At 49.4% G+C, this 20,580-nt stretch overlaps 2 protein-coding genes across 23 annotated transcripts in view; one reads left to right on the top strand and one right to left on the bottom strand.

Moving 5' to 3' along the window:
- The window catches only part of TUB (TUB bipartite transcription factor), a 26,660-nt gene extending 9,303 nt beyond the window's left edge, over nt 1-17,357 (top strand). The window contains exons 4-12 of one of the 2 annotated variants that reach the window (XM_024255560.3): nt 3,509-3,652; nt 4,950-5,117; nt 6,119-6,240; nt 6,698-6,895; nt 7,184-7,296; nt 8,222-8,339; nt 9,965-10,063; nt 10,289-10,460; nt 10,949-17,357. In XM_024255560.3, the coding sequence (XP_024111328.1) occupies nt 3,509-3,652; nt 4,950-5,117; nt 6,119-6,240; nt 6,698-6,895; nt 7,184-7,296; nt 8,222-8,339; nt 9,965-10,063; nt 10,289-10,460; nt 10,949-11,082 (1,268 nt within the window). In that variant the 3' untranslated portion in view covers nt 11,083-17,357. The remainder of the gene's footprint in view (nt 1-3,508; nt 3,653-4,949; nt 5,118-6,118; nt 6,241-6,697; nt 6,896-7,183; nt 7,297-8,221; nt 8,340-9,964; nt 10,064-10,288; nt 10,461-10,948) is intronic. The other variant, XM_063711260.1, reaches the window with a different exon arrangement.
- The window catches only part of RIC3 (RIC3 acetylcholine receptor chaperone), a 73,021-nt gene continuing 54,553 nt past the window's right edge, over nt 2,113-20,580 (bottom strand). For 4 of the 21 annotated variants that reach the window (XM_063711265.1, XM_063711271.1, XM_054524739.2 and 1 more), the window contains 3 exons: nt 20,102-20,580; nt 15,814-19,850; nt 2,113-3,622 (listed from right to left, as the gene is read on the bottom strand). In XM_063711265.1, the coding sequence (XP_063567335.1) occupies nt 20,141-20,580 (440 nt within the window). In that variant the 3' untranslated portion in view covers nt 2,113-3,622; nt 15,814-19,850; nt 20,102-20,140. Of the gene's footprint in view, nt 3,623-8,833; nt 9,034-15,813 lie in introns of all 21 variants that reach the window. The other 17 variants (XM_063711263.1, XM_063711274.1, XM_063711278.1 and 14 more) reach the window with 11 other exon arrangements.

Here is a 20,580-nt window from a genome sequence, read left to right as displayed (position 1 = left end):
TTCACTGAGTGCAGGAGGTAGCTTCTAAGAGTAGATGACCTGCTCCCCACCAGTATTCTACATTCTGAGAGGAATCCATCTCACTGTCCTGCCCCATATCAACCAGTGTCTCAGTACAAACACCTGTTTCCTTCCCTCTCTGCACCATGTCTGCCTGGCTTCTGACTTGCAGATCCCTCTCTCTGGCTCATAACCCCTTAAGAGCTGTAGTGACCTGGAGCCTCCAGCTCCCATCCTTAAATGTTCCAGGTCTCGGCAGAGCCCAGTTGGGAGAAATTCTCTGCAGCTCATCCTGGAGAGAGAATGGCTTCAGCACATCTCTGTTCTCAGGACCCTCCTTCCTGCTTGGATTAGGTTAAGAGTAGGCCAGGCCAGACTGAGGGGTTGGGGTCTCTGAGCTTGAAAGGACTCAGACTCAGTCTCCACTGCCCCCTGCTGGTGCTAGTAATCCAGGCTGCTACTTCATCAAATAGTAATTCTAAAAAGGTTGCAGGCATCTGGCTTTTGCGGTTAGGAAGAACCTTAGCAGTCCTGGTGCTCCCCTCGTTCTGTGGCTTCTTGATGACCTGGAGCCTCCAGATACATCAAACTACTGGTAGTTGCCTCACCTCAGGACTAAGCTTTTTCATCTAACTGCTGGCCCATACCCTGCCTCGCAGTGTTTTAGGTTCTTCTCTGGGTTCCACTGACCCCGTAGCTCCCTGAGCCCTTTGTCTGCACGTTGGAGGGCAGCAGGTGAGTCTCATTTGCCTGGTGCCCAGTTTGTGGCTGGGCACACCATACAGGCTCAGTCCCCTCTGTGTGCATGTGTACCCTCCGAGGAAGCCCACTCCGTTTCTTCTAATAAAGGCTGGCTGTACATCTGCCAGTGGCTAAGTACAGTGCTAGAGGCTTTACCTGCATTATCTTGTTTCATCCTCACAGGAACTCATTATCCCCACGTAATCAGTAAGGATGTGGGCTCTGAGGGGGTCAGTGACCTGCTCATCGTACTCTGCTAGTGAGCAGCAGGGCTAGAATTTGAACCCAGACCTAACAGACGCCAAATGGTCTCTCCTCCATATTGTGTTGCCTCCCTGATGAAAAGCTCCTTCATGCTAATTCCCGTGTGTGTGTGTCAGTTCAGCACCCTGGCCATACCTGGTATGTCTCTACTTGAGAGGCCTTCAGAAAAGGGGACCAGGGACCTCAGCCCAGCTGTCTCACAGAGGCAGCCCCAGCTGCTCCTCACAGAGCTGGCCCCAGCCCCACCCTTTGCTGGCAGCCACCTCCTCCACTTCCTTTGTGAGTGCCATTCCAAGGGTAGTAGTGGTACCCTGCCAGGAAGGCGGCCACTGTTCTGGGTCATATGGCGCGTGGCCTGTGGCTGTGTGGCATCACAGCCCCAGCTCTGCCAAGCCTGGCACCTGGGCGAGTGAGGCTGCATACGGAATAGGGGCCTGCACCCAGGATTGTGGGCCCTGCCAATTTGTGCCAGAGGCCAACATCGTGAGAGGTCATTGACGTGCAGTCATTTTGGAAGGTATTTCTTGGCAGCTGTGTTCCAGATGATGTCAGGACATCAGAAAGACTGTGGTACAAGTAGCGCCTCTGGCATAAGTGCAGGACTGAAGTCAAAAGACAGTTTCTGTGCTAGGTGGCTCACACCTGTAATCCCAACACTTTGGGAGGCCAAGGCAGGAGGATTGCTTGAGGGCAGAAGTTCAGGACTAGCCTGGGTAACATAGTGAGACCCCATCTTTAAAAAAAATTAGCAGGGTGTGGTGGCACGCGCCTGTAGTCCCAGCTACATAGGAGGATCACTTGAGCCCAGGAGTTCAAGACTGCAGTGAGTTATGATCGTGCCACTGCAATCCAGCAAGAAAAAAAAGAGAAAAAGATAGTTTCTGGTCGTGCCACTACCAGTTAGTTACCTGCTCGCTTGTGACTGGGGCAAGCCATTTACCCTCTCTGGATCTGTTTCCTCCGTTATAAAATGGGGAAAGTTCTCTGTCTTAGGGCTTTGGAACTTGAAGGAGCCATGGTGTGTTCCAAGGTCCAAAATCAGGGAATTGCTATTCCCTGCTGACATTCCAGACTGGGCTGGGCCTCCACAACCTTTTTCACAGAGGACATTTGAACATGTGACATTTGATTTCTGGGAGGTGCCTACTGCTTCTCTAGGGGCCCAGTCTTTGTCCAGGTCCAAATGGTGGACAAAGCTCTGGGGAGGCTGCTGCACGCACGCGTGGCCTACCCAGGAAGTGGTGTTTCCAGGCCACTCCCACCCCGCCTACAGCATTAGTTGCCTCCCTCTCTGCCCTCTACTGGCTACAGGCGTTAAATTCAGGGGATCATTCCAAGAGGAAAAGGAGGGAGTTTGATATACATCAGACCTCACAGTTTATCCTGGTTTTTGACCTGCTGGCTATACTCATTCATGTTACACATTCATTCATTTCTTAAATATTTATTGAGGATTGTGTCAGGCTCTGGATTAGAGGCTGTAGGTCCCAAGTGAGCACAAATGGGTGTGGTCCCTGCTTTCATGGACCTTACAGTCTAGGTGGAGAGACAGTGTTAAACAGACAGTCACGGGGGTGCTTTGTGGAAGGAAGCCAAATTCTGTGAGTAGATGACAACACCTGCTCTGACGAGGGAGGCAGGCACAGCTTCCCTCGGGAAGTGACATCCAAGCTGAAATCTGCAGGATGAGTGGGCGCTGATCACTGAGGGGGGCGAGGGGGAGGGCAGTGCAGGCAGCAGGAGCAAGGGCCCTGTGGCAAGAGGGAGTGCCGTGCATGTGAGGCAACAGACCAGCCTGGTGTGGCTGCAACTCTTGGTGCCCCAGAGGTGGGGAGTATGTGTTTAGACCTAGGGGAAGGGAGAGAACGTTGGTCTTCATCTTAAGAGCAATCAGAAACCATTCAAGGATTTTGAGCAGATTGGGGTTCTGCAGTATGGAGAATTTAGAGGCCACCAGCTGGGACCCTTCTGAGACCTCACTGTTGGTGCTTGTAGCTTCTTGTGTCCCAGAGTTGTTGTTCTGAGCACTCCTACACCCCAGCCTCCCATGGGCTCATCCCCGCAGAGCCCCCTCGTAGGCTGCCTGGAGTGCTTGCCCTGGTTGTGGTCTCTTCCAGAAGATGCAGCCTTTGTTCTTTCTTCACCATCTTCAATGGCCATATCCTCTCAGACATTCTCCCTGCCCCTGTTCAGGCTCAATATGGTTTGGTGGCCCAGAACTTTGAGTGCGCACTTTGTTGGCTGATCACAGGTTTTGGTCTGGCTGTTGACTTGATTACACTGGGCTGGGGGTGCCGCCTCCTTCCAATTGGGCCTGCCCTGGAACCTTTGCCTAGTAGAGATGAGTGGGCCTGATCCTGTGGGCTGTAGAAGTGGTACAGGGGCCCTGGTGGGACTCGGGGTGCAGTCGAAAATGCTGTGCTGGGGACTGTGTTCAGGTGGGAGCTCTGGTCTCACCCAGTGTCTGTTTCTCTCTCTCCGTCTGGGGATGTTTCCTGAGCAGTTCAAGAGGCCGACTCACTTGCCAGTGTGCAGCTGGGAGCCACGCGCCCAACAGCACCAGCTTCAGCCAAGAGAACCAAGGCGGCAGCCACAGCAGGGGGCCAGGGTGGCACCGCTAGGAAGGAGAAGAAGGGAAAGCACAAAGGTCAGCTCACATTCTCTACAGCCCTCCCCAGCAGGCCTGGCCTCCACTGTAGGGCTGGGGAAGGTTTGTCCTCCTGACTTGGAGGGGAGGGATAGGATGAACAGCCTCAGGGAAGACACAGACTGCCACTCTGGGCCCCCCCTCAGGTGGCTCACAGGCCTCATCTAGCTTGGGAGGTGCCTGGGCTGCCTCTGGGTGTGGGCATGCCCACCACACTGCCAGGAAGTGAAGTCCTGCTCAGCTGTGGCCCAGAACCACCGTCCCCCACCTCAGCTACCTTGGCCTGAGCACCCTTTATCATGACCCCTCAAGGAGGATCTCACCCAGCCTGGACTAGGACACTCATTGCACTGGGGGCTGACTGCTTCCCAGGCAGCTTGCCCCATCCTCGTGCAGCCCTCGCTGTCAGCTCTTCGTATAATGTGGACTTCCCTTGACTCCATATTCTAGTCCAGGTTCCACCCTCTGGACCACAGACCAGCCTGTTCCCTCTGCTCCTCTTTCTCCAGAAAAGACCCCTAAAGATTAAGGACAGTGATTGGTGGTACCTGCCCTAGGTCCTGTCTCTTGGCTACACACCGTTTCAACTTTTGTTCATGGACAGTGGTTTCCAGGCCACTGCGTCATGGTTGGACAGTGATGTGTCACAGGCCATTGGCTTCTGGAGCTGGCCGAGCACTCTGGGCGTAGCTCAGTAGGCGGGCAGGGTGGCTGCCACCTGTGTGGGTCAGGCCTTCCTTCTGTTGCTGAAGCTCTGTGGTAACGGGCAGGAAAGCTGACGTGGGATGAGAGATGCTCCATTTGGGAAGGCAAGTGTATGCCAACTGCAATCTTTTTCAAGGGGCCCATGTTTTTAATGAAGTATGTGAGTTACTGCATGTGTGTATGTGTGTATATCTGTGAAAGAAAACACCAGCATTGATCACTTGTAGCTGGCCGTGTCCATGAATGATTGCTGGCCTTGGTCTGGATCAATCCTTGTTCTCCATCTTGTTTTTTCCACTGTGCAGTTGGTTTTGTAGATGGCTGCCATCTGCTTTAAGGATGTGAGGTATTGTAAACCAACCCTCGGCAATTAATTTGGGGGAAGAGCAGAAGAAATGAAGCCCACATCCCTTAGTAGCTTACCAGTTGTTAACAGGCTGATGCAATCATTAGTTTTATAAAAATCAGTTTTGCAAATAAAGTTTTGCAGAGGGTCTCCCCACTCTTCCCTTATCCCCTTCATGGACGTCTGAGAATCCAGGCCCTCCTCTCCTCCTCCTGGATGTAACTCAGGAGTGTCCGTGGCCTGCAGGCACCAGCGGGCCAGCAGCACTGGCAGAAGACAAGTCTGAGGCCCAAGGCCCAGTGCAGATCCTGACTGTGGGCCAGTCAGACCACGCCCAGGACGCAGGGGAGACGGCAGCTGGTGGGGGCGAACGGCCCAGCGGGCAGGATCTCCGTGCCACGATGCAGAGGAAGGGTGAGCCCCATGGGGGCCCAGTGATACCCCCAAAACTCAGTCCCAGGTTCTCAGATGCACCTTTCTCCAGGAGCATGGCCTTCCTGTGTCCAAGCCCCTCCCTGGCCATGGCGGGTGAGGGTGGGGCACACTTTGGAGACAAGTGAGAAACTCTTAGGCAGGGCCCCTGCTAAAGCCCCGGGGAGGCCCAGATTTGGGGGCAGATTTCCTTTTCCTTTTGCTCCTTAGAAAAAGCTCCTTTTGCAAGAAGTTTCCCATATGTTTGCTGAGCTAGTGGGAGCAGGGCCAGGATACCAAGAGACAGGGTAGATCCCCCCTGGAAACCTGCTGTTCAGTTTTCCCACCACAAGCCCTGCCCTAGAGAGCCCCTGGTGCAGGGTGGCAGAGGGAAGAAGCCTGGCAGTGCCACACATTGTGAGGAATCTAATCAAGGATGGCTTCCTGTACAAAGGACTTTGAGACAACTTGAGGATGGGGATGGCATTCCCAGGGAATGGCAGGCGGGAGGACAGCTGAGATAGAAGCTCAGGGCAAAGATGAGGAGTCAGTGGGTCCCCTCCACATTGGGCTGAGGAAGGAGCTGCGGCCTGTGCCTTGGCGGATTCCGTGGCCTATGCCAGCCAAGGCCTCTAATAGGCCTGAGGTCAGAAATGGAGGTTCCCAGTTCAAGGTGAGCTCAGTGCAGGCCTTGATACACAAGAGACAGTGGCAGGGTGGCTGCTAGGTAGTGGGGTAATGTAGGGACTGAGCTGAAACTGGGTGGTGGGGATATATCCTGAGGATTGTGGCCAGCCCCGGCTCATGTGTGCACCTGAGAGAATATCCTTGTATATCTGGACATGTGTGGGAATATATGTGTGAATGTGTGGCTAAGAGTGTGTGCATACGTTTGTGGGGGTACAGGTGAATCAGTGTCTGAACGTGAGTATGTGACCATGTGTATTTCAGGGGCAGGGTAGACTTCTCCTCATTCATCCCTTCTTATTCTCTCCTTGGCCCAGGCATCTCCAGCAGCATGAGCTTTGAAGAGGATGAGGAGGATGAGGAGGAGAATAGCTCCAGCTCCTCCCAGCTAAATAGTAACACCCGCCCCAGCTCTGCTACTAGCAGGAAGTCCGTCAGGGTGAGTGAGTGAGTCTGCATCCACAGCAGTTTTTGGAGGACCGCTCATCCGTTAGAGGTGGAGCGCATGTGAAGAGATGATGGGGAGCTGGCTTTCTTGGGGTTGGGGCTGGACTCGTATGCCTTTAGGAGCTTCTCTGCTAGCCTCTTATGTCCCTCTACCTTGCCTCCTAACCTCTTCAGCTAGGCCAGCAGGGTGATTATGGGGGGAGCTGCAGTTGGACAGGATGACCTCTGAGGACCTCCCGTATCTCCCATCTCCACCTCTAGGAACTGCTGAGAAGAGGGCAGGGCTGGGAAGATAGCTCCTGACCCCAGGCCCAGGCTGGCCAGGCCCCAATCCCAGGATCCTTCCCTCTCTCCCACCACCACATTAGGAGGCAGATTTGGATCCCAAACCACCAATTTGGGCTGCTTAGGGTCCTTGGGGCTCAGGCACCTATTCTGCATCCCCATAGGAGGCAGCCTCAGCCCCTAGCCCAACAGCTCCAGAGCAACCAGTGGACGTTGAGGTCCAGGATCTTGAGGAGTTTGCACTGAGGCCGGCCCCCCAGGGTATCACCATCAAATGCCGCATCACTCGGGACAAGAAAGGGATGGACCGGGGCATGTACCCCACCTACTTTCTGCACCTGGACCGTGAGGACGGGAAGAAGGTAAGGTTGGTCTGGGCATGTTATCATCTAGGCTTTACAGCCCTTTGAAGTCCTAGGGGCTGAAATGTGACTGGAAGTCTCGTATCTACCACTGACCTCTCAGTTCCTCAAAGAAACTGCCTTCGTGTCTGGTCAGTGCATATCTTTGTGTTTTCTGGTGCATTTGTGTGTGTGCACATATGTGCGTTTGGGAGCTGACGCAAGGGAGAGAGTCTGTGTGAGTGGCTCTCATGACTGTGTGCAGACCAGAGGCTGAGTCTGGAATATGACCTCATTCCATTCCCCAAGGTGTTCCTCCTGGCGGGAAGGAAGAGAAAGAAGAGTAAAACTTCCAATTACCTCATCTCTGTGGACCCAACAGACTTGTCTCGAGGAGGGGACAGCTATATCGGGAAATTGCGGTACTAGCATTCCCCCAGGAAGCAGGCGGGAGTGGGAGGGAGGGGCAGGCTGTCTGTAGAGGGCCTGAATCTTCCTGAAGGAGATCTAGGCCAGGGATGGATACTCTCCCAGGATCCTCTCTGATAATCACATCCAACTGGAGGCCTATGTCTATGCCAGCCTAGAGCCAGACTTGGAGGTGGGCCTCACACACCCGACCCCAAGCTGTTCCCAGGAGGTGGGTGCAGGCCCACCAAGAGTGATGGATCCAACCCCAGGGTGTCACTGATAATGCAGGCCACCATGGAAGAGCTGCCTTGGCTCCATGGTCAATGCCAAGGGACAGGGCTGAGAGTGAGCTCTTGAGGGAAGAGACACACAGCAATCTTGGGGGTGGGGGACAGTGGAGAAGGGGCAGGAAGGCTCTGAGCCTAGGCCTCCAGGTGGGGGCGGTGGGGAGGTAGGGTTTGCTGAGGAACAGAGTACCAGATTTGGGGAACATAAATAAAGATGAGAGGTCAGGAGCTAAAGCTGGAGATGGGGCTGGACTGAGACTTAGGTTGGCTGTGACAGAGGAGTTCTCATCCTCTCTCCACGGGTGCTAAGCCTCTTCCACTGTCTTTTCAGAAGCCATTCTGTTTGCTCACCTCCCATGAGGAGAACTCCCATGTTCCCCCAGATAAATCTTCTGAAGAATCCTGATTGACCTCCCTGAATTGCTCTCACTGAACTGAAATGCACTTTGAGTCAACTCAGAGCAAGTCCAGGCCTTCTGCCCACGAAGTGTCTTCAAAGATGTGGATTCAGTGAGCAGTATGCCTCCCTGGGCCTGCTCCTGGCCCAGCCCAGAATGTTTTGCAGGCTCTTCATAGGACAGACCATGAGCTGTTCCCTGCTCTGGGGCAGAGGGTGCATGACTCTATACTGATTGTGCCTTTATTTCAGGTCCAACTTGATGGGCACCAAGTTCACTGTTTATGACAATGGAGTCAACCCTCAGAAGGCCTCATCCTCCACTTTGGAAAGTGGAACCTTACGTCAGGAGCTGGCAGCTGTGTGCTACGTGAGTCCTAGGTTCGGGGGTCTCTGATTTCCAAGGTAGATATGAAATCCAGGACTTGATGCCTGATCTAGGGGCTATCCCATCCATCTTAGTGGGTAGACAAGGCTGTGTGGAGAGGGGCTGTCCTCTGTGGAGTGTTCCTGGCCTAGGACAGAGGCTCTGGCTCTCTCCTCCTGACTTCAGAGCTCACATCACAGCCGGCCATCTGCTTGGGGAGCTCAGAAAACCAGGCCTGGCTCTCTGCAGTCCAGGCCAGGAGTCTCTTAGACAGAAGGAGACAGTAGGCCTGGATTCTTGTCTGTGCATTTCCCAGATCATCCCTCTGGCATGCCAGGTTCTACATGGATTACAGGGCACTTTGTCATCTCACTGAACGTTCAACCTAAGAGGTAGATCCTATTTTCTTTATAGATGAGGAAACTGAAGCTCAGCTGCAGACGTCACACAGCTCAAAAATGACCAAACTGGAATATAAATATAGGGGATTACTTTACCTCTTTGAACCTTTTTCTTCATTTTTAAAATCGGGTGGGTATCTCATCAACCTGGGCATGGGCACTTCTTGGAGGCCATCAGTAAGTAATCCACAGCTACTGCGTATGATCCTGTGGTGCCACCTGCTGACCAGTTTTGGGGAGGCAGCCTGAGTCTTCAAGTTCTTACTGAGCTCCAACTAAGCATAGTGTTTGAGGCACTAAGGATATAGTAATGAACAGACATAAATGTATACCTTTATGGGACTTAAAGCCCTAGCAGGGCAGACAAGCTATGAAACAGATCTATCAGTGAAGTAAGTATGCTCTTTACAAACACTAAGAAGAAAAAGTAGGGGAGGAGAGATAGGAAATGTCAAGGTATGTGTGAGAATTTCAGAATGGCAGGGAGGGCGTCACTGAGGTAGCTCTTGAGTAAAGACCAGAAGGAAGTGAAAAACAGCAGTGTACGTGTCTAGGGGACACAGTGAGGGCAAAAGTCCTGAATGCCTGGCATGAAGAAGGAATGGAGTAGACACCAGGGAGTAAATGGTGAGGAGAGTAAAGTCATGGGGCCACGTGCAGGTAAAGTCACATCTCCAGCTTTTACTCGGAGTGAGCTTGGGAGCCACTGGAGAGTTCTGAGCAGAGGAGAAAGATCATCTGACTTAATGTGCCTGAGCACTGGCTGCTGTGTTGAGAACAGATGGTAGGAAGGAGGAATAGGAGGGCCAAGAACAGAAACCAGGAGTCCAGGCAAAGGCTGTTAGAATGATCTTGGTGAGAGAAACTAGTGGTGAAAAGTGGGGGAAGTCTGGGTATAATTGGAAGGTAGAGCTGATAGAAACTGCTGATGGATTAGACGTAGGATGTGGAAGAGAGGACTCAAGTGTGACCAAGTAGTTTGCCAGAGCGAGTGGAAGAACTGCATTGCCGTGAGCGGAAGCAAGGATGACGCATAAGAGGAGCTAGTTCTGGCAGGGTAGAGACCCAGGAGCTCAGTTCTGGCCTTGTTAGGTTTAGAGGGATGTGTGTTAGACTTCGGCGTGGAGATGGTGGGAACTAGCTCTTCATCTTTATTCCCGTCCCCCCCACCTTCTCCAGTAGGTAAATAGACGCCTCAGGTGGCCAGTGTTGCGTTCTCTTTCTCAGGAGACAAACGTCTTAGGCTTCAAGGGGCCTCGGAAGATGAGCGTGATTGTCCCAGGCATGAACATGGTTCATGAGAGAGTCTCTATCCGCCCCCGCAACGTGAGTTTCTACCCCTCCCTCCCGTCTTTCCCCATCATCCTAGTCTCTGCATAAGCTTCTAAGGGCAGAACTCCAGCTGATGTGTATATGTGGAGGGGATACCATGTGAGAAAGCCCTGGAGGTCTAGGGAAATCTAAGGACCCCCATTCCTGGGATAGATCCCTTTTTGGGGTGGTCATGGTGCCAAAGGCCTGGGCCTGGCTCAGGTGAGGCTGCCCTCCCAGGAGCATGAGACACTGCTAGCACGCTGGCAGAATAAGAACACGGAGAGTATCATCGAGCTGCAAAACAAGACACCTGTCTGGAATGATGACACACAGTCCTATGTACTCAACTTCCACGGGCGCGTCACACAGGCCTCCGTGAAGAACTTCCAGATCATCCATGGCAATGACCGTGAGTGTTTCTGTCCCTACTCATTATGGTCCATAGGATACCCAAGGCCCTTAGCATAGGGTTCAGCCCACCTAGCCCTGCCTACACTGGCTAGAGTTTAAGAATGTGAGCTATACAGCTTAGGTTAGATGTATGGAACTTTCTAACCCTAATGACTGGGAGGTCCTGGAAGAACCTTCTTTGCAGCCCTGGTCCTAGATTCTGTGTATTCAGCAGAGTCTCAGGCACGGGAACACCCTTTAAAAGGACTTTTCCTCTTCTCTGTCCCCTGGTGTTCACATTGCATCTTACTTTGTCCTTTGCCATCTGCCGCCTCTTTCCTGCCACTTCTCCCAATTGGGCTTTGTTTTACTTCCTTTGTGATTCCCCTGGCATCTCCGCTTCTCACTTTTTCTTCCCTCATGTGGTTTGGGTGTCTGTCTATCCTTCCCTGGCTCGACCATTCCTGCCCTGTCCTTTTCTCTGTCTGTGCCTGTGCTCGGCCCCAGCGGACTACATCGTGATGCAGTTTGGCCGGGTAGCAGAGGATGTGTTCACCATGGATTACAACTACCCGCTGTGTGCGCTGCAGGCCTTTGCCATTGCCCTGTCCAGCTTCGACAGCAAGCTGGCGTGCGAGTAGAGGCCTCTTCATGCCCTTTGGGGTTGCCCAGCCTGGAGCGGAGCTTGCCTGCCTGCCTGTGGAGACAGCCCTGCCTATCCTCTGTATATAGGCCTTCCGCCAGATGAAGCTTTGGCCCTCAGTGGGCTCCCTGGCCCAGCCAGCCAGGAACTGGCTCCTTTGTCTCTGCCGCTGAGGCAGGGGAGTAGTGGAGAGCGGGTGGGTGGGTGTGAAGGGATGAGAATAATTCTTTCCATGCCATGAGATCAACACACACTCCCACCCTTGGGGTAGTAGTGTGTTGTAGTCGTGCTTACCAAGCTGAGCAACCTCTTCAGCTGGGAAGGCCGGAAGAGGCGTAGAGGGAGAGGAAGCACAATGCAGGGCTGCTGTGGCCCAGTCATCCGCTCAGCCAAGGAGTCAGATGGCAACAGGTACTCCAGCAGGTAGGGGCACAGTGAATGTGTGTATGTATGAAGGCCACATCAACTTTATGTAGCAAAGGGCTTGGTGGCCAAGCCTGGCCCTTAAACAACTGCAGAAAGCCCTTCAACTTCAGAAGGCCTCACTCAAGCCTGAGAGAAGTTGGGAGGGTGGTGGGGACAGGTAAGTGGCAGGACCCTGTCAGGATTGCAGGTGCCTGGCTTGCTGTGGCTATGGGAATCAGCTGGTGGTTAGGGTTCTAGCGCATTTGATTTCTCCGGGTTTGCTGTGTCTCACAGACACAGTAGGAACCCAGCTCTCAGGGCTGTCTTGGTGGATGGGCCCTGCAGAACACAGGCTCAGCATGCAGAAGTGCATGAACAGGGTCCCTGGATCAGGGTTGTTCTGGGAGTCCTGTCAGCTGCCCCAGGAGCTCTCTGCTGAGCAGCCCAGCACAACCCCCAGGAAACACAAATGGGGTCCAGGTCACCAGCCTGACTGCACACAGCTAGGCATGCCTGGGAATCCTGCTGCCAGAGAACCATTCCCAAGCCATGGCATGCTCCTTGAAGAATCTCTCCTCCCTCTGTCTCTCTGGAAAGACCCAACTATCTCACTGCTGTCAGCCAAGTCATGGTTGGTAACCATGTATGGTTCTTGGGAGGGAATGGGACACGGTGAATAAAGCAGGGAATATTTTAGAAACACAAGAAATCAGCAGTGGCAGGACCCTTAGGAATCTAGTACAACCTTGTTGCTTTAGGTGAATCACACTCAGAAAATGGGGCTTGCCCTGGGTCACCTAGCTGGTTAATGGCAGCATTCAGAACTTCAAGTTCTCTTGATTTCTTTGTTCCCACTGTCCCCCAAGAAACTAGTATCTCTGGCCTCCTGGGGCCCATTCTGCATGCCCTCCCCACTTTCCCCAATTCAGAGACTTAGAAACATCAGAGTTGATAAATAAGATTGAAACCATTCCAGTAGGAAATCAGGCAGTTCCCTGTTGAAAGTTGTCTGGCTTTTTGCACGTTGAGTATGATCCAGGATTGGCCTGTGTCTGGCCCCTCTGCGAGGGCTACTCAGCAGTAAGCAGGCCTTAGTAAGGCTGCCGCACACTTCTCCATCTAGGTGGGACAGAGTGCATAAACGTTCTGGGGCTGGGCCTGATAACTCCCTCCACTGCCGCTATTTCTCCTTGGATGGCACCATCCACCCTGCAGGCTTGGGAACTCTAAGCTCAAGCTTTTGCTCATTTGTCATTTACCCTGGTGGAGGCTTCTTGCCCAGATAGAGATCTGAATTTGGTGGGAAGCAAGCAGGGGTTGTACCTTGCTTTAGAGTAGATGTTTGGAAAAGCTAAGTAGAAATTTTTTAAAATAAAAGTTGTATTTTAAACATGTTAGGCTTTATAGGTGAAGGACTTGTTTTGACTTAAGTAGAAGTAATATGCTCTCATTTCTTTGTAATCTAGATTTTCCTATGTTGAATGCTTAAAGCAAGGCATACCTGTTCTAGCAGGATCTGCCCACACCTCGGCCGTACATCTCTGTGAGAGGCCCCTCCAATGATTACCTTTTGCAACATGGTCCAGTTTCTAGAGGGCACTAGAACTTTGTGCCAGCGCTGGCGAGATACCATGGTGCCATCCTCCTTTCTATAGTTCCAGTTTAGCCCTTCCCTGCCTTTAAGGAGAAGAGATCTTCATGGTGACATTTGAGATGATGGAAACTAGATCATCTCTAATGTCAGGTCAAGCTATTTCTCTGGATCTATGATTTTAAGATAGAACAGGCTGGTTCTGAGTTCTGGTGAGACGGAGACCCTGGTGGCAGTGGAAAAATCAGAAGCACAAAGGAAAACTCTTGGCCTCTGCTTTCTCCTGTAGCACACAAAAAAGGGAGTTGGCTGGATCTTTTGGTGGAGTCAGGAAAGACCGGCTGAGCTTTCTAGCCTAAGTGTGGAGAAGGATAGCCTTAGCCACAAAACTCTGTCAGGCATTGAGTGACAAGCAGCAGCAGCTGAGTGCACTCCTGGTGATGCTCATTTTCCTTGACCACTGGCCCTGGGGCCATGGGTGTATGGACTCGTAAAGCTGCTAGGGCCTTGGAAACCACCTGGGTTCAGCCTCTCCCACACTAAGAGTTCTTGCCCTTCATACCCTCTACCTGGATGGATGGTCTTTGGGCAGGGAATTAATGACAGAATAAGCAGTCCCTAATGGTACTGGGCAGTTGGGAGTTTAGGCAGCTTCTCTGTAACCGCTTCTGGGACCACTCCCCAAAACTCTACACCCTCTGCCCCAGAACAATTCTGCAGAGTGGTGAAGTTCACTTCCCCAACTCTTCTCCAAGTCTAGCTTTTCTTTCCTTCTGGCTCCAAGGTGCTCTGTGTCCGTCTGTGTATGTGTGTGTCTGCGTGTCTGTGTGTTTATTTGGGGAAAAGGGCAATCAGCAATCAACTGAGGTTTCTTAATTGTGATTACATTCCTGAGAATGAATGAGTAGGAAAGGAATAAGGAAGTTGTTATGATCGCCTGTGGATTTTGTCCATTCACTTCATGCTCTCTGAACAGAAGGTATACCTGGGAAAATACCAGCTTTTTCTCTCAGGGTTCTGAGTGAGAGGACACCATCCAAGAATGTTGTTAGCTTTTCAGTTCCCACTCTGCATTGCCTGAAAAAACTGTATGTTGCACGTATGCTTTTGGTTGAAATTGAACATACTCTAGTGAATGTGCCTTAAAAATCACGACACGAGTTCAGAGGAAGCACATAAGGTCCAGATCTATGGCGAAGACAGGTGTTGGAAGCCAGGACTGTGATAATCAGAAGCTATAAGAGAACTTTTGGAGCCTGCCTCCTTCAGTGACAAGTAGGGCACAAAATTCTAGAAGCAGTAGTGTTTTTTTTTTTCCATTCTGAAAATAGCAGGACATTTACCTCTTATAAACTTAGCATTTAGAGGTAATTCTAAATTTAACAAGTGACAGGGTTGGCTTCAAAGAAAAAGGTCCATGCTTTGCTTACAATGGAGTCTGCAGTGAGGGGAGATGGTGGGATAGCCATTTCCAAGGCTCTGTTATGCAAGCACAAATTCCATCTAGATGGACTTCCTGGTTTTCTCTTACTGCAGTAACACTGGCCTTCCCTTCTCTAATTCCTTACCCCAGCTGCGGCATCCCTTTGTCAACTCAGGATGCCAAGTGGCCCTCTGATTACGCTTCTCCAGATAGCTGAATGAGTCTGCTTTCACTATGACTGGGACCTGAATGACCTGCAGTCAGGGCCCAGAGTTGGGACTCTATACTACCCTGGGCCCTGGTCTGTAGGTTTGTAGTAGCCACCAGTAATAAGCCAAGGGCTAGGCTCTTGTTTGAGTTTATGGCCACCTGGAATTTTCTGTCATCTCATGATACAGGCGGGAGGGGCAGAACAGATATATTATGACAGGTTTGGTTTTTAAATTTTCCAACCAAGTGGAAAGGCAAGTTAGTCTTATAGAAAGCACTACTGCACTTAGTAGCTATGTGATTTTGAGCAAACCACATAATCTCTCTAGGTCCATTTTCCTAACCACAAGATGAAGATGTTACATTGTCAAAGCTTGCCGTAGGATTCGGGGTGAATGAAAGTTATTCCTTGCTTTCATCTCATCACTACCTTTATAGCTCATCACTGTGCCTTTTTTTCTTTTCCTAAGACAGACATCACATCCCTCTCCTCCTCTGTGCTCCTGTCCCTCCCTCCCCCTAGCAAGGTCCAGGCAAAGCTGGAGATGAGGCTGAGATCCAGAGTTTCCTAGAAGGCAACTTAGGATGGCTAGAAAGGGAAGCCTGACTGCTTGGTCAGGAGGGTGCAGTATCTCTTGCTGGGAACACAGCCAGTTTTCACAATGCCTAGAATGTGTATGTCTATTTGCACAAGATTGTCTTTTCCTATTTTGGAGTGGTCAGACATTTTATTTTTGTTCAAGATTATCTGGAGTTTTAGACAAATTTGCAAAACTGTGCTTTTATTAAGTGACTTTTTTGAATAAACTTCTTTGGTATTCTGGAGCAAATGTATTTATTTATTAGTATGTGCAATGACAAACTTGGTATTTTCCCATGTTGACATTATGTATGTTGTAGAATTTAGTGTTTGTCTAAGTACACACATATATCAACAAATTAAAACTTGAATCGTTTCAACACTTCTGTGTGCTTTTTTCATAAAAGGGGGGAAAAAGCCCTGTTTACTTCCTAATTTTTTTCTATACCTTTCATTCATTGTTTCCTAGGAGCCTCAGGTGGGTAAGTAGGTGGTAATAGCAAAAAGGTCATAAACTCACCAATGACATGTGGGTCAACACTGTCCTCCCTCTGGCTGGACCTTTCAAGTTTAAGGTTCATCAGAACCACACCCAGAGGCTGGAAAAATGGTGAAGTCAGAAGGTACTTAAGTTAAGCAGTTCTCTTCAGGGTCTGCTGTGCCACCTGAAGGGGCTGGTGGTTTTTCAGTATCCCCTGTGGGCCTGGCCTTAGGAAGAGAACAGGGCTGTAGAGATGAAAAAGGTATAAAAGACCCAACCACTTGATTTGTCTGGGCTTGCTTGGACCCTAACCCCTTTGAACAGGACTTCGAAATGCTTAGGAATCTTTTTTGTTGCAGGGCAGCTGTGGCAGATTTGAAGGCAAAAGGAAGGGAGGCTACAGTGGTAGCTAGAAGCAGACATGAAAGCTAATGGTCTGACCCAGACAGGAGGTTATAACTAAAGGCACCCAGAGACTGCAGAAGGGCCCTGGGCCACTCGTGGCAGTCAGGGTAGCCTTAGAGGGTGTCAGGTGTGACATCTCAGCAACACTGGACTTGACAGAGTGGTGACGGTGATCATGCTGTCACCAAGCACCTACCACATGCTTTGCTCTGGCACAGACACTTTATAAACAGCATCTTATTTAATCCAAACAGCCCTGTAAATAGAGCATTATTCCCAATTCATGGGGAAACTAGTTCTCTGAGAGGTTAAGGAATGACCTAAGAGGAGAAATTTGGCCTATTTTCTTTGTATAAAAAAAGGGAAATGAAGGAAAAGGAAGCACATTTTAGAAAAGTCAATGGTCAAGGCAAAGTCATAAATGTGTTCATGTTTTTTCTCAATATTGCTGAATAGCTAAAGCACTAAATTTTTCTTTGGAATACAAATAGTCCGGATTGAAGGGAACTTTGAGAGTGTGGTAATAATTAGAGTTTGTTTATTCCCCCAGATCTAGAGTTCTGATGTGACCAAGAGCATTTCCTACCTGAACCATGGCCTATCTCCTGTGGTCTCTGCCTCTGGCGGGAAATAGCACATACAGGATATTCTAAAAAGGAAAGAGGGTTTTGTTTGTGTAGTCATCAGGTTCAAAAATCTTAAATGGCTATAGACAGGGGTGACCCTATGTCCAGGACAGTCTTAGTTTATGCCTGTCACCTTGGCATAATTATATTAAAGCTCCCTTTTTCCAAAGTGTTTGAATTTGGACCATAAGTTATTTGATCACCCAAGCCATATAAGGTGCAGAGTATGGTTCTCAAAGGCCATTGCTTCTACAGGCCAAAGACACCTCCACTCCTCAGCACAACTCCCTGGGCCCAGCTTCTGGAGCTAGTCGTGGAGATAATGAAATGGTTTCTTTGTGCTCCTGTTGTGACCAGGAAAGGGGATCTCCTGGCTGCACCACCCACCTGATTTACCAAGAATGATCCCAGATTATGCAGTTGTTTTGTGAGCTAACTGTCCATAGATGTATGACTTGTGTACTCTGCCACAGTGCCAAAAGGCCAGGGGACTGATCAAGTTCCCAGCACCCTCATTGTGAGAAATGAAGACCGCAAGAAAAGAGACAGCAGCCCTGGCAACAAAAACTGGTCCCATGATTTTGTCATCCTGGGTTGTATATACACATATAACTGTCATCCCTGAAGGATAAAATAATTCTGGAAAATCCAAAAGGAATTGTCTAAATCCTAAATAACTGAAAGGTACATCCAAATGTCTGATATATAAATACACAAATATATTCCTTATATATAAGCCAACCAAGAGCTAGGGCAGGAAGAACCACCATAAGGGCTTAGTACTTCTGGCAGGAATTTCCATAAGCCAATTTTCCCCAAAGACCAGCAACACTTTACATAACAGCCTCACCAAAATACTTGAACATCCATGTATTTTCACACCCTACTGCTTTTTTCAACAACTCTTTCTGCCAAGAATGTCCTCTCTTCTTTGCCTACCTGAAGAAGTTCTTTGCATGCCTCAAGGCCCACCTCCCAAGAAACTGTGAAGTTTCTTGGAAATACTTTAGCAAAAACAATTTATCTTTCCTGTAGTTTTGGGCCCATGTCTGAATTGCAGCATAGCCCTTATAATAAAAACATAATTACCACTTCATGAGTGGTTATCATGTATGAGCTAGAACCAATGCTGTTTTACACACACTGATGATTTCATTTAACCAGGACCTTTAATACCCCTCCCTTTACTACCCTGAAGCCAAAGCTCAGACCAGTTAAGGAGCTGACCCAAGATTCCACAGCTAGAAAATGCAGGGACAGATCATGGCTCATGTTTCTCTGCCTGCAGAATTCACAATCCTGAGCCCTCTTATAGGGTCATAGTTCATTTTATCTGTCAGGCTCTCTCTCGTTACATTGAGTTTTTTGAGGGTAGAAATTGAGCCTCTGTTCCCAGTACCTAGCACTGAGCAACTGACTGCTAAATGAATGAATGAGCTAGAAGAAAACAGAAGTATTTATCTCTAATAAGGGAATCATATCCTAAGGCCAAAAGTAAATCTGAGCCAGGAACCCAGGGCTCTCCTCATGAATCAACCCTTCACAGTGAACGAAGGGGAATAACACAGAAAACAATTTATCGAAACAGTAAAGAGCACCTGTTATTTTTCACCTTTAGTGTACAATACATCTAGATTGCATTCAGTACATTTTAAACTGCATTCTTTACAATGTGAATCAAATGTTCTACACAGAGACAGATGCAATATACTTTCTATAAACTCAGTCTTGAATGACTTTTCTCTGTAACTCAATTAACAATAAATGCCTAGTAGTAGCTGACAGATTATCTTAATATGATCCCATACCTTCTAACAGCAGTCTGTATGCTGATGTATGATTTTAAACTATTTTCCTGACACCTTATTCATGCCAAGCATAATGTAACTCTAAAAGCCATATCTACCTTTACATAATGTCTTAATTTTCCAGTCTTCTACATTTCATGACTGGGAATGTCTTTGGGAATGTGCCCTCTTCAAACTCTCAGGTCTTACATGTAAACTGAATTCACACATACCTCATGATGTAATTCATGGGTGCTATCTTGTCTCAAGAAGACACACATCAGATGCAGTAAGGAGAAAAGGCCTTTAGTTTGGTCAAAATCCTCCCAGTCTTAATCTAGTTGCTGCTACTTTCCCCAGCTCTCTCAAAAGACCCAAATATCTGAGTATGGAACACATGGTCTCTACCCCTGGGCACTGCTATATTGGTTCTCTGCAACAGACATACTCCAACTTCCCTGTTGAGTTGGCACTTTGTATACAAGATCAGTCCTCATTTCTGTTTCAATTTATGGTTCTGAGAAAAAATTTCTCAAAGGGTGCAACATTCAGAAACAGCTTTAGGTAACGACTGTCCATAAGCACACAGATTCTCTCCCCTATTGCTGGCTTCCTGGCTTTCTGAGCTCCTCACGGCAGGAGCAGAATTCACAATCTTGAGCCCTCTTATAGGGTTGCAGCCTCCTCATGGCAGGACCATCCCTGGGCAGGGCTTCCTGCAGCTTCAATGGCCTCAAGTCTTGACTCTGCAGGGCAGAGTCTAAAGTCTCTATCTAAAGCTTCCTCTGTCCACTGAAAACCAGGAGTGCAAAGGTACTTCTGGGCTTGGCAGTTCTGTTGAGCAGAATGGGGGTAAAGGAAGCTAGATATCCAGGTAGTATCAGAGTACAACAGTCCCCAAACAAGCCTCTGGGCTCATTCTCAGATCAGTGGGAGTCTTCCCTACTCTGGAGAAAAGAGCATGTCTGAGGCAGCATCAATGTTCCTGGGAAGACCCTCGCTGCAAGGAAGAGGCTTCAGCTTAGACAGCAGAGTCTTACCCTGCTCTGGGCCCATCAGCCCCACAAATAAAATGTTCTCTTCTCACCAGGGGACTACTAACCTGCTCAAGGCCCAAAGAATAAGGCATCTTGGAGTCTGAAATCTTCATTCTTGCAACCTTAAGTCCTCATCATCTGTAAGCTGATGTTCGTTCACAGGTGAACTATCTGTTACACCTACCAGGAAGAGTCAGACCTTTGCCCCTGAGTGGTCCCATCTGTAATTACAATAGATCAAACATAATTACTTAATGGATCAACTTCTCTGATAGAGGAAAGGCAGGAAGAGAAAGAGCGAAGCTGTCCTGTGTTCACACTAATGTCTGTGTTTTACAAGGTGACAGGTGTGTGAGCACCAGGAAGGATACATGATATCCATGATAGTGACCTGATAGCTATGACACTTGAACACAGTGAAGAAAATGCAGGGCACAGGGCCAAGAAGGAAATCTGAGGAGAGAGAGGTCACCTTGGGACTTGAGTAATGGATACTTCAGACTGGCTTTTTTCACTCTAAACCCTGGAGGTTACGCTTCCTCAGCATGCTGCCTGTATATGCTTTATCGGTGCTGATGCCCAACCCTTCATCTTTAAAGTCTTGGGACCACTCTTCTTTGGTGGTTTCCTCTTGCTCAGGGTAGCTATCTGCACTGAATCCAGCATTCTCTGCCAAGACAGCAGGATCCTCGTCTTCATGAAAACAGCAGGAACATGTTTCTGGCTTTGGATCACACGAGGTAACAGAATTATCTTCCTGGGCTCTGGGGTCAGTGGGCAGACTTTCCCAACCCAAATGATCTGATTCTTCCTCTTCTATCATTCCCACTCTTTCAGCTATTTCTTCAGCAGAAAGTTCTTTTGGGTCAGGGTAATCCACCAAGATTGTTTCTTGCCTATGCTTGATACAGTCTGAAAGGTCATAAATTGGGTAAGTCTCTTCAGGGTAAC

This window comes from Pongo abelii, chromosome 9, assembly GCF_028885655.2.
Source record: "Pongo abelii isolate AG06213 chromosome 9, NHGRI_mPonAbe1-v2.0_pri, whole genome shotgun sequence".
Lineage (NCBI taxonomy): Eukaryota > Metazoa > Chordata > Mammalia > Primates > Hominidae > Pongo > Pongo abelii.
This window is presented reverse-complemented; position numbering and strand designations above follow the sequence as displayed.